Source organism: Glycine soja, chromosome 7 (assembly GCF_004193775.1).
Source record: "Glycine soja cultivar W05 chromosome 7, ASM419377v2, whole genome shotgun sequence".
In the NCBI taxonomy this organism is placed as follows: Eukaryota; Viridiplantae; Streptophyta; class Magnoliopsida; order Fabales; family Fabaceae; genus Glycine; species Glycine soja.
The window spans coordinates 13742776-13755894 of NC_041008.1; the positions used below are offsets into that span (position 1 = coordinate 13742776).

At 34.6% G+C, this 13119-nt stretch overlaps 1 protein-coding gene across 1 annotated transcript; it reads left to right on the forward strand.

The window, feature by feature from the left end:
• Positions 1 to 356: 356 nt before the first annotated feature.
• LOC114418817 (vacuolar protein-sorting-associated protein 11 homolog) lies at positions 357 to 6653 on the forward strand. Its single transcript, XM_028384337.1, has 5 exons — positions 357 to 737; positions 1592 to 1765; positions 1911 to 2237; positions 2340 to 4100; positions 5642 to 6653. The coding sequence occupies exons 1-5, from the start codon at positions 489 to 491 to the stop codon at positions 6029 to 6031; spliced, it is 2901 nt and encodes a 966-aa protein (XP_028240138.1). The 5' UTR covers positions 357 to 488; the 3' UTR covers positions 6032 to 6653.
• Positions 6654 to 13119: the final 6466 nt, after the last annotated feature.

Genomic DNA, 13119 nt, shown 5'->3' on the forward strand with positions numbered 1-13119 from the left:
ACATAATAATTTGCTTTTAGTTCTTATAATTGCTCCAATAAACAAATTTAAAATAAATCAAATATTATAAGAATTAAAATGAAGATAAATATGCTGTAAAATAATGAAGATACATGTAATATAAGAACTAAAATAAAATAAAAAAATCCAAAATATAAAAATAATAAATTTTACAAATACCTTAATAAAAAATACAAGAAAAAACGTACATATGAGGAGAAACATATTTGAAAAAAAAATTATTTTTTTGAAATAAACCCTGAAATTCGATTATTACTGTGTATAATTTTTTTTTACCAAATTAATAATCAATTATTCTGTATTGGGGATCAATGAATGATGAATCATCTAGCATACATAATACAATTTTTTTTAAGTACACGATGCAACATTGCACCGTGAAAATGGGTGTGAAAGATTGGTAAGAAAGTACTCAAAAACCATTAATTCGGTGCAGAATCTGAGAACACGAGAATCTCCGATTCGAGATGTATCAGTGGAGGAAGTTCGAGTTCTTCGAGGAGAAGTACGGCGCGAAGTGCGCGGTTCCTGAGGCCGACGAAGACGACAGCGGCGTCATCGCAGCGGAGAGGAAGATCGAGTGCTGTTCGAGCGGTAGGGGCAAAGTCGTCACCGGCTTCGACGACGGCGTCGTTTGCTTCTTCGATCGAGGCCTCAAGTTTAACTACGCTTTCCAGCCTCACTCCTCTTCCGTTCTCTTTCTTCAGCAACTCAAGGTATGTGAGAGTGAAAGAGAGAGATAGATGAATGTTGCAATTTTATGAAATTCTGTTTTTAATTGTCAAAAGTGGTGAAAGAATTAGCATGTTTAGTATTAGTATGGATTTTTTTTTTTTATTTGGTGTGTGTGTGTTTTAAGGATAGATGAAGATAATTTTGTGGTTTAGAGGTTTTGTTAGTAGTCTTAGTAGTTCGATTCCGCTTTGATTCTTGAATTGAAGTTTGATTACACTTTTAATTGATGGAATCAGTAGCAGTAGTAGTAGTAATTCAACCTTACTCTTATAATGTGAAATCATTGTTGGAATTTTCTAGAGTCCTGTTTTCAAACGTGTCTGATTGATTGCTGGTTGTTTCGGTGTTGGAATTTTCTAGAATCCTATTTTTAATTGTGGAAACTGGTGAGAGAATTACTGGGCTTAGTAATTAGTATTAGTATCAAGGTTTTAAATTGTGGTTGTGGTTTTGTTGCGATCCCTGATGTTGTGGGAAATTGCAGACAAATGTGTTGTGGATCAAATTGCGGTTGCACACCATTTATTAAAACCTTGCTTAGTAGTATAGATATTTTTTTTTCTGTGTATTAAGGATTGGACATTGATGAAGGGATTTTGTGGTTTAAGAGCATGGTTGGATGTCCGATTCCAATAATGCAAACTGATGTTCATACATTCCAAAGCATGAAATGGAGAAGCAAATTTTTTTGTCATTCGCGTTGAATGTAGGTTTTGTTAATTTAATTTCAACTGATAACCAAACACACTCCCGATGTTTTGTTGTTGGTCTAGGATTGTGCTTTTATTCTTAAATTGAAGTTAAAAGATATGTGTTTTGTGTGTTGATTAACCAGCAACGCAACTTTCTGGTAACAATTGGGGAGGATGAACAGCTTACTCCCCAGCAAACAGCTTTGTGCCTCAAGGTTTTTGACCTTGACAAGATGCAATCGGAGAGTTCGAGCACGACAAGTCCTGATTGCGTTGGGATATTGCGAATATTCACTAATCAGTTTCCTGAGGCAAAGGTAATGAATGACACTGTAATGGATGGTTGTTACTCTTCATTTTCTGATGAATGATGCCCATTTGGTTTTAGTAAAACTGGGTAGCAATGTAATTTTATTATCTCGTCCTGTATTTTGATGATTTTGGAACTACTGGGTACTGCAGATTACATCATTTTTGGTTTTAGAAGAAGTGCCACCTATACTACTCATAGCTATTGGCTTGGACAGTGGTTCTATTTACTGCATCAAAGGAGACATTGCACGGGAGCGTATCACTCGTTTCAAGCTTCAGGTGGAAAACAACCATTCGGACAAAACTCTTTCTGCTGTAACTGGACTTGGGTTTAGGGTGGATGGTCAATCTCTACAGTTATTTGTTGTGACTCCAAGTTCAGTGAGCTTGTTTTCGTTGCATGATCAACCGCCAAGAAGGCAGACCCTTGATCAGATTGGATCTGGTGTGAACAGTGTTGCAATGAGTGATCGATCTGTATGTTGGTGGTCTTTGTTCATTGTTCTAAATGAATTTTATAAGTTATCATAATTATTTTCTTTGTAAATGCTGAATGTTTCTATTTGTTAATATGAATAGGAGTTGATAATTGGTCGACCAGAGGCAGTATATTTTTATGAAGTTGATGGGCGTGGTCCTTGTTGGGCTTTTGAGGGAGAGAAGAAATTGCTTGGATGGTTTCGTGGATACCTTTTGTGTGTTATTGCAGATCAAAGAACAGGAAAGCATACTTTCAACATCTATGACCTGAAGAATCGATTAATAGCTCACAGTGCATTGGTTAAAGAAGTTTCTCATATGCTCTATGAATGGGGTAACATCATACTCATAATGAATGACAAATCAGCTTTATGTATTGGAGAAAAGGATATGGAAAGCAAGCTAGACATGTTATTCAAGAAAAACCTATATACTGTAGCAATTAATCTTGTACAGACTCAGCAAGCAGATGCAGCAGCTACTGCTGAAGTGTTAAGGAAATATGGGGATCATCTATATAGCAAGCAAGACTATGATGAAGCAATGGCCCAGTACATACATACTATTGGTCACCTTGAACCTTCTTATGTTATACAGAAGTTTTTGGATGCTCAAAGGATCTACAACCTCACAAATTACTTAGAGAAGCTACATGAGAAGGGTCTTGCTTCTAAAGATCACACCACACTTCTATTAAACTGTTACACTAAATTGAAAGATGTTGAAAAGTTAAATCTATTTATTAAAAGCGATGACAGCATTGGGGAACTTAAATTTGATGTGGAAACAGCAATCAGGGTTTGCCGTGCTGCCAATTACCATGAGCATGCAATGTATGTTGCAAAGAAAGCAGGGAGGCATGAATGGTACTTGAAGATCTTGCTTGAAGATCTTGGTAGCTATGAAGAAGCCTTGGAATATATTTCAAGCCTTGAATCAAGTCAGGCAGGGATGACAATAAAGGAGTATGGGAAGATTCTGATAGAGCACAAGCCAGTGGAGACAATTCAGATTCTCATAAGGCTTTGCACAGAAGATGGTGACAAAAGAGGACGCTCAAATGGAGTGTACATGTCTATGTTGCCATCTCCTGTTGATTTTCTTAGCATCTTCATTCATCATCCTCAGTCCCTTATGGATTTTCTTGAAAAATATACCAATAAGGTCAAGGACTCACCTGCTCAAGTTGAGATTCACAATACCCTCTTAGAGTTGTATATATCCAATGAATTGAACTTTCCTTCAATGTCACAAGTTAATGATGGTGGAAATTACCTTAATGGAGCATCAGCAAAAACCATGATTTTAAGTGCTCAATCTAATGGAAACATTGGTGATCACAAAAGTTCAGAGCAGGAAAAGAACCATCTCGAAAGACTTGAAAAGGGTTTACGCTTGCTTAAGACTGCATGGCCTCCAGAGACAGAACATCCACAATATGATGTTGATTTAGCTATTATACTATGTGAAATGAATGCATTCAAAGATGGGCTTTTGTATTTGTATGAGAAGATGAAACTCTATAAAGAAGTGATTGCTTGCTATATGCAGGCACACGATCATGAGGGGCTAATTGCATGCTGCAAGAGGCTGGGGGATTCTGTTAAAGGAGGGGACTCATCTCTTTGGGCAGATGTACTTAAATATTTTGGTGAGCTTGGAGAAGATTGTTCTAAAGAAGTAAAAGAAGTTCTGACTTATATTGAGAGGGATGATATTTTGCCCCCTATGATTGTGCTTCAAACTCTTTCCCGAAATCCATGCCTCACGCTTTCTGTGCTCAAAGATTACATTGCTCGAAAGCTTGAGCGGGAATCAAAGATGATTGAGGAGGACCGACAAGCTATTGAGAAATATCAGGTTCGGTATTAGTTTTATTTGTTTGTTTTTTGGGTATAATGTTGGGTCTTTTTAATTTTATTTTATGGTTTATAAGGAGGACCAACAATATTAGTTTTATTTGATTTGACTAAAATTGAGATCAGTAAAAATAATGTACAAGATGGCTTATTAGAAGTGGCATGACTGTCACAAACCATCCAAAATTATATGGATAATATCATAGTACCTTAAAACTTAATCAGTGTATCGTTTCAACATTGTGACTTCCTCATCTCTTCTATTCTTTGGTTTCTATTCATTCCCTTCCTTAATAAATATGAACAGGAATTTATATAATTGAACAGAAAATGGAGATATCAAAATTTGTCATGCATGAACACCTGAGTAACTATTGAACTAACGAATGAAAAACATGTACTTGAAATTTAGAGGTTAACAACTGGGTGATTTTGATTATTCAATGTGAGGCAGACATCTGTTCTCTGTTATAATATCTGTTACAGTCAGCATCTTCATGTTATAAAACATGCCACGTGCTTTTTATTCATGAATTTTCATTGCCTAGGACTCCTTTGTTTCCTGTTAAAGATGCAGATTGGTGCATTGTGATGATAAGCTGGTAAATATAAATGATCATGTGCCCCTTTGTTTAAGCTTTTAAAACAAAAGTGATTTTAAGAGTGTATAGAAAAGTGGTTTATCTTTTTAGAGATTTTATGCAAAGAACAATCTATTTTTTGTTTGGTAACAATTATAAAAAATACTCTTTTTTGTTTTAAAAGATAATTATATTGATAGTTTTTTTTCCCAGGAGCTATACAAAATATCTTCTCAAAATAATAAAATATCTGATTTCTTTTAGTTTCTAATTATTTTCAAAAGCGTTGACAAACTCAATTAACATTTTAAAAGTGATTTTCTTAAAAATAAAATTGAATTTTGTTGAGAAAAAAGCTACAACAAATGGATTCTATGTTGATAAGAAATAGTTTCTTTCTATATGATATAGTTTAATTTATTGAGAAATATTTCTCAAATGATCATGTATTAAGATCAAATTCTGTACCCTGACATTATTAATTCTGGAGGTATTGGAATTTGTCATACATGAAGACCTGAGTAATTATTGAACTATGATGAATGAAAAACACTTTTTTGTAGTTTAGAGCATGAACAGTTGGGTGATTTTGGTTATTCAATGTCAGGCGGTCACCTGTTTTCTGTTATAATGTGTTACAGTCAGCATCTTCATGTTACAACAAAGCATGCCACTTGTTTTTTATTCATTTGAATTGAATTTTCATCACCTAGAACACTTGTGGTTCCTGTTGAAGATGTAGACTATTGTATTGTGATGATAAACTGGTAAATACAAATGATGATTTTGATAAGAAATTATTTCTTTGAATATAATGAAATATAATTTATTAAGAAATATTTCTCAGATGCTTTATATATAGATAAAATGTTCTTTGCCACATATGAGTCTGGTGATCTTCTCTGTTGTTATTCTTTATGCAATTAGTATGGAAGGATTTACATAAAATATGTCTGTGCAGGAAGATACACTGGCAATGAGAAAAGAGATTCAAGATCTTAGGACAAATGCTCGAATTTTTCAGCTTAGCAAGTGCACTGCATGCACCTTCACCCTTGATTTGCCTGCCGTGCACTTCATGTGCATGCACTCATTCCACCTGCGCTGCCTTGGTGATAATGAAAAAGAATGCCCTCAGTGTGCACCTGAATATAGGTCTGTCTTAGAAATGAAAAAAAATTTAGAGCAAAATTCTAAGGATCAGGACAGATTTTTTCAGCAGGTGAAGAGCTCTAAAGATGGGTTTTCTGTCATTGCTGAATATTTTGGAAAAGGGATCATCAGCAAAATAAGTAATGGATCCACTTCTGGTCCCGTATCCGGAACTGCATCATCCAGTAGTGGTTTCTAAGGCTTGAGATTTCTGGCACTTGCTTTCTGCACTTATTCTCCATTTAACATTAAACAAGTTGGGCTTTGGATATTGGATGAAATTTAGTTATTTTTTCGGGTTTTGATTTTCTTTATTATTGCTTGTTGACTGGGGTCCAGGCTTCATATTTTCCATAATGTGCTGACTGTTATAAAGAAACCAGGAGTGGTTCGTTCATTAAGGAAAGTCCTTGAATGGTCTTCCTCTATTGCCAGAGTACTGAACTTTCTGGGAGGATTTAAAGTTTGTCTTTCTATGGATCAGAACAGAACATTTTCATGACAGCCTCTCCTTAATGGAAATACCGGACAAATATTCAAGGCAATGTGAGATTGGTTAGGTATGAATTCAAGTGATACTTTTCTTTTTCTTGTTTTTCATTGTGTAAAATTATGATGGATTACAATCATGGAAATGAGATTTTTACTTTGATTGTTTTAATTTTTGTGAAGGCCTTGAGCAATAGTAACAATATGAATACTTGAATAGTCTGTTTTAGCCAACTGCATTGATTTCGTGGACTTCTTGTCCTATTTTCTGTCTTTACTCTGTAAGGCACATTATGAGTTACTTCTGAATTCTAATTTGGTTCATGCCAGAATATTTAATTGTGTCATACTTAAGAAAAAAAAAAAAAACTAACGAGGTTCTAGCAATATTTGATCTTGGATTTTGAAATTTAAATCTTTTATTAGGATTTATTTTTGTCCTGTAGTCAGTGTTCTTTATCCAAAATACATATTCCGTCATTAGTTAAGATTTATTGAAGACTGTATCCTTAGGAGAAATACTCATCAAATAAAAAGAAAGATAAAATAAATTTAACTTTTTATTATTTAAAATGAGCTTATGGATAAGTTAAAAATTAATTCTTAAAAAAATTAAATGAGAGAATTTTTATAAATTAGTTTATGTATATATATTTTATTCCAAAAATCAGTATATGAATATTGTTTTTACTCTTTATAAGTATTAAACAAAACAAACAAAAATACAAAGTTTCATACAATCCATTCCTAATAACAAACATTAAATTTAAGGATTAAATACATTTAATCCGGGTAAGTTAACTTTTTTTTTTTTTGTTTTGGGTTCCTGTAAATTTATTTTCTAATTTTAGTTTATGTAAATTTTTACTTTTATAATCTTGATCCTGGTAAGATGTTTTTATTTATTTTTAGTTTATGTAAATTTATATTTTTTTAATTTTAATTTTTATAAACGTGAATTTATGGAGATTATCAATAAAAAAAATTAGAATCCTTAAGAAAAATAACTTTGAAAAACACATATTTATAAAGATTAAAAATAAATTAATTTTTTCAGAAAAAAAATTAGAAAAATGCTAACTTAAAAAAAATTAAAAGAATAAATAAAAAATATATTTAAGCCTAAATTTAATTTTGAAATACTATATCATTGTTCGGCCATGGTGCAACTTGTTTCAACTTAACTTGTTCCAACTTGCAATGAATTTGCTCTGGTCGACGATGCAGCCTCCATATCCATGGATAGCGGTGGCACTTAGAGTGTTGCTAGGTGCACCTAGCATTTTTGCTGGTGCACCCAACACTTGAAGTGAAAAGTCCGTAATACTCCAGACTTATTTTTAAAAAAATGCGAGACTCTCTCTCTCCCGCCTGCGTTTCGGCTTCTTCTTCCTCAAACCGTTTTCTTCTCTTCTTCCTCAGACTATTTTCTTCTTCTTCTTCTTCCTCACCTCAGCCATTTTCGTATTCTTCTTGCTCACCTTACCGGCATTTTCCATTTGTCACCATTGTTGCTGTTAAGAGGAGGTTGTCGGGAAAGGTTCTTCTTCTTCTTCAGCCACCATTGTTGTCGTGAAGAGGAGCTTGCCGTGAAAAGGTTGCGAGGTGCATCGAGGAGGTTTCCGTGAAGAGCAACGTCACCGTCCACCGTCGAGGGAGCTTTGTCACCGTCTATCATCGAGGTAAGCTCCGTAACCATGTCGTTTCCACCATTGTTGTCGGAGTTAGGTTGATCTGATAAGGTAGTATGTTGATCCATAAGTAGAGACGAGCGTGTTACAGATCAACTTGATCCGTAAGTTTCTTCAACAGCTTACGGATCAACTTGATTCGTAGTCTTCAATATATTGTTGAAAAATACATATATTTTTATAATTTGATTTGCTTTCCCAGTTGAATATATTGCCTGTCAAGGATCAATTCTCCTGAAAGCCATCATTGGAATGCATATTAAAATTTAAATGAGGACAATGCACAGGCTTATTGTGCCTCATTTTAAAATTCAAATTTAATTAGTAGAATCTAGTTGACAAGAATAAAGCTCTTGAGTCTTGACTGCTTAGTGATGTAGATGTTTTAATATTATGTTCAAGACCTACACTTAAAAGTTAAGCTGAAGGTTTAAGATTAGTCTTATATCTTCTCTTTTTTACCAATGTCTTTTGTGGTTGTTGTTGTCATTTAGAGTAAGTAGTGAAGCAACCTAATTGAGTAGCAAGTTAGGAAAATTGTTTTTGATCCAAAGATTAAAGTTAGCTCACATGCAAGAATTTTTAAAATTGACAAATATTTGATAAATAGTGACTTTTTTTGAAATTAGGATTTAGGGTTAGTTGATTAAGTTTATAATAGTTTGAAATTTGGGGGATTATGTGTAGAATACAATAACATTTGAATTTGGTGTCTTTTTTTTCTTAAATTTGCAGCTTACTCATCAAGGTTCTTTCTTTCTCACGAGGTGTTAGTTACACGAATTCTGAGGTAAGTCTGCTCTCTTTGTTTCATGCTATCTTCCCTTTCTTTGCACTTCTACACCATCAATGTTGAATATTAAATGAAGGAGCTAAGGTGTTTGTTTGAACTTTGAATTGTAAGTACTTTATATATTATAGACTTTCTTTTTCCAACATTGAGTATTACTTTGGTAGAAGATTACATAATACCTCTAATTTGGATCATTCTTATTAGATTGCTGGCACAATTTGCTTTGTCAATTTAGCAAGAGCATTGGTAACTGTGATGTTGTATATTATAATGTTGGAAGCTTTTTTGGTTTGAATTAATGTTTACTATGCATACTACATTTTGTTTGTTTCTGTTTTAATTGTTATCATTCAATTTTGAGGGTTAATGGTTGAAAAACCACCTTATAAGTGGAGTTAATGGTTGCATATGTGTTCCATTTTGTTCCCTTTCCTGCTTGAATCTTTTTCATCGCAATATTTGTCAAGTTAGCTTCATCTCTTTCCCTGGCCGCTAAAACTGCTGGCATCGATGATATCAGCTCAATAAGCACAACCCAAAACTAAAAATAATGAATATTCAGTTTATTATATTAGGACTCTAATACATTGAGAAATGACATTATTGAAAAATATTTTGACTCATACAAATAGTTCATTGAAAAGTTATGTTCTTGTAAAACATCCTAACTTGCATGCAAGTCAAGGTACTGCTGAGTGCTGAGAGCATACATGTTCATTAAGTAAAATAAAAACCAGGAAAATGGCAAACTAAATTTACAATTTTTAGCCACTTGATATTCTACTTTTTCTACATACGACCAGTTAGAGAGTGGAACATTTTTTCTCAATGCTTGGATTCGTTAAGTTTAATATAACTAGAAATGATATATTGTGCTATTAAGGCCAACCCATTCTCTCTTCAAAATTAGAGCTGCCAAATTCTAAGTCAACAAGACAACAGGATAAAATCCAACTCCTAGGCCTTGTTTGGATAAAGTTCTCCATAAGCACTTATAGAAGGAGAAAATAGGAAGGTGAAATGAATTAACCTTCTCCATAAGCTAAAATCAACCTATGCATTTTAGCTTTTATAAAAATGAAGTGCATAAGTTGATTTTGGAAGAAACCCATTTTATTTTAACTTGTTATTTTCTTCTCCTATATGCGTTTATGGAGAAGTTTATCCAAACAAGGCCTTAGTAATTTGCCACTCTCATTAAATAGGGAATGCTTTAAATTGCAAGAGAAAAGAGACTATTACAGTTCGTATGCACATGCCAACAGAATAAAAAGCACAACCATGCAAAGTAAACGCTGAGAACCATACATAAATGAAATCCTGACAACCTTTCAAATAAATAATTGGCTGAATGACAACCCTACAGTCAATGAAATCCTGACAACTTGCATGACTTTGAGTCAATGAAATTTGTGTTAGACCAATGAAATTTGAGTGAATGAAATCAGTGATGGAATTTGTGGTAGACATTTGCAGATCATGGTTAGGACTCGAGGATTAGGTCATGCCTTAGGGCACGATACTGGCAGAGGTGTGGGCAGAGGAGATCGTGATGATTCCGATGATGCTCCGCAGCGTCGACGGCCTACGACATCCGCACGCCGGCAATGTGATGTGATCCTGACTAGGAGCGGATCGCTTGATACAGGCTACGGAGATTTGGATGACGCCACTTCCAGTGAAGGAAGATAAGTCAGGGTAGACGCCACAAGGATTACCTTGATAAGTCTGAGATTGGTTCAACAAGGAACCCAGAGAGAAACTCTCACCAAATTTTATCAAATGCCAAAAAGTTTTTTTATTGAAAACAAAAACCAATACTTATAGTGTATCTGAACAAAAGATAAAAATAGACATGGGCCTTCTAAACAGTTTGGGCCAAAATTACAATAAATAAAAATTATAACTAAAAAACATATTTAACTTGGGCCTTCAAATTAGTTTGGGCCTTCAGCAACAATTAATAGTCTTGATAGTGTCTCTGCCTCTGGGCCTTCATCCTTCTCCACTTGGGCCTTCATCCTTCTCCACTCGGGGGCTTTGTCCTTCTCCACTTAGGCCTTCGTCCTTCTCCACTTGGGCCTTTAGCCTGTATTTGACCAGTTTCATGATTTTCATCATTCCCTCCTTCTTGGAAAACATTTATCCTCAAATGTCCAGGATCATCACCGGGTTCAAGTACCACTTCCTTCCTTTTCTTATGGGCTTGCTTGGCATAGCTTTCATTCTTCTTTGCAATTTACACTTTCACTTGATCATACAATTTTTTCACATACTCAACTTTGGCCTGTGCATCCTTATGCTGAGTCTCTTGGGGCTTGCTGTTGTAAGTTGGCCTTTTAGGCAATGAAGCTCCGGGAAGGAGATCAACTTGATGTTCTATGCCTCTTGAAGGTGGCAGTCCATCAGGAATCTCCTTAGGAAAGACATTTTTAAATTCCTGCAATAAGGGTTGAACACTAGGAGAAATAGAAATAGTAAACTCATTAGAATTATCAGTATAAATTTTTCTGTCTTTGCAATACTGTAGATTGAGTGGTTCATGAGCAGGTAACACTTTCCTCACTTCACTCGCCTCTGCAAAATAATTAAATTTTCTCTCATGTGTATCACTCTCTCTCTCTCATGTGTATAACTCTTTTCCTCGGGTGTATCACTCTTTTTCATATTCCTTTGTGGTGCCTCACTATTTTCTTTCTCTTGTTCTCTCTTTTCTCTCATTCTGATTTGATCATCACACACTTCTCTAGGGGATAGAGGTTTAAGAGTAAACAAGGAAGATTTGGCTATTCGTCTGTAGAGCTCTTCTTCGTTACGGTTCAACAAACGTTGCATTTGTGTAGTCATCGCATCCTGAAATAAGCGCTGAGATCCGTCCAGTTGATGATATACACCACCATTGTCACCAGCTCTTGCATGATTAAGGAACAAAGAATTTTGCAGTGAATTAAAAAAAAATTCAAGACCTCACCACACTCTACTCACGTGTTTCTCTCTTTGATGGTAGTTCACTCGTATTTGATGCTCTCAATATAGACTTTTGTGTGATGTTTTCACTCTTGCCTTTTACCACTCGTGTTCCCTCTTAAGTTCCTGGATGGACCAAATTAGACACACAAGGTAATATAAAATAAAAGGAAAGACAATATAATTATACTGAGTAACAGATTTGATTTGGGATAACAATTTGGACTTGATTTGGATAGCAGATTGGATTTGATTTGGATAAAATATTAGATTTGATTTAAATAATATATTAGATTTGATTTGGATAACATATTAGATTGGATTTGGATAACAAATTAGATTTAATTTGGATAACAAATATGATAACAGATAAGATAACAGATATGACCAGTAAACTTCAAATGCTCATAACTTTTGCTACGGTTGTCTGTTTGAGGCCCACTATATATCAAAACGCTCAGAATTCAGAGGAGAATCTGGAATAGGGGATTTGATCCACAATTTTCTTTCCAAAAAAATACCTATAAATGCCTCAATTTCGTATTCAAAGAACAAACACCCACTCTTTTTTTTTCAAAATTTCTATAACTTTTTTTTCTTTGTTTTTTGACACAAAGTGTGAAAGACACAAGCAACAAGAACAAGAACGTGACAAGAACAAGAACAAGAACGCAAATAACAAAACACAAGATGCAAACAAGAATGAAACAAGATGTAAACAAGAATGCAAATAACAGAACAAGGACAAAAACACAAACCTGGACAGAATACAAAGAAAAAGATTTGGATAGGATAAAAACTGTATCAAGAGCCGAAGCTCTGATACCAGATGATGTGATCCTGACTAGGAGCGGATCGCTTGATACAGGCTACGAAGATTTGGATAATGCCACTTCCAGTGAAGGAAGATAAGTCAGGGTAGACGCCATTTCCGGTGAAGGAAGATAAGTCTAGATAGACGCCACAAGGATTACCTTGATAAGTCTGAGATTGGTTCAACAAGGAACCCAGAGAGAAGCTCTCACCCAAATTTTATCAAATGCCAAGTTTTTTTTATTGAAAACAAAAACCAATACTTATAGTGTATTTGAACAAAAGATAAAAATAGACATGGGTCTTCTAATCAGTTTGGGCCAAAATTACTATAAAAAAAATTATAACTAAAAAACATATTTAACTTGGGCCTTCAAATTAGTTTGGGCCTTCAGCAATAATTAATAGTCTTGATAGTGTCTCTGCCTCTGGGCCTTCATCCTTCTCCACTCGGGGGCTTTGTCCTTCTCCACTTGGGCCTTTAGCCTGTATTTGGCCAGTTTCATGATTCTCATCACAACGAGTACTTGTCAC

Coding starts and splice junctions, on each gene's coding strand:
- LOC114418817 (XM_028384337.1), top strand. CDS start 489: ATGTATCAGTGGAGGAAGTTCGAGTTCTTCGAGGAGAAGTACGGCGCG. Junction 738..1,591: donor TCTTTCTTCAGCAACTCAAG/GTATGTGAGAGT, acceptor TTGATTAACCAG/CAACGCAACTTTCTGGTAAC. Junction 2,238..2,339: donor TTGCAATGAGTGATCGATCT/GTATGTTGGTGG, acceptor TAATATGAATAG/GAGTTGATAATTGGTCGACC.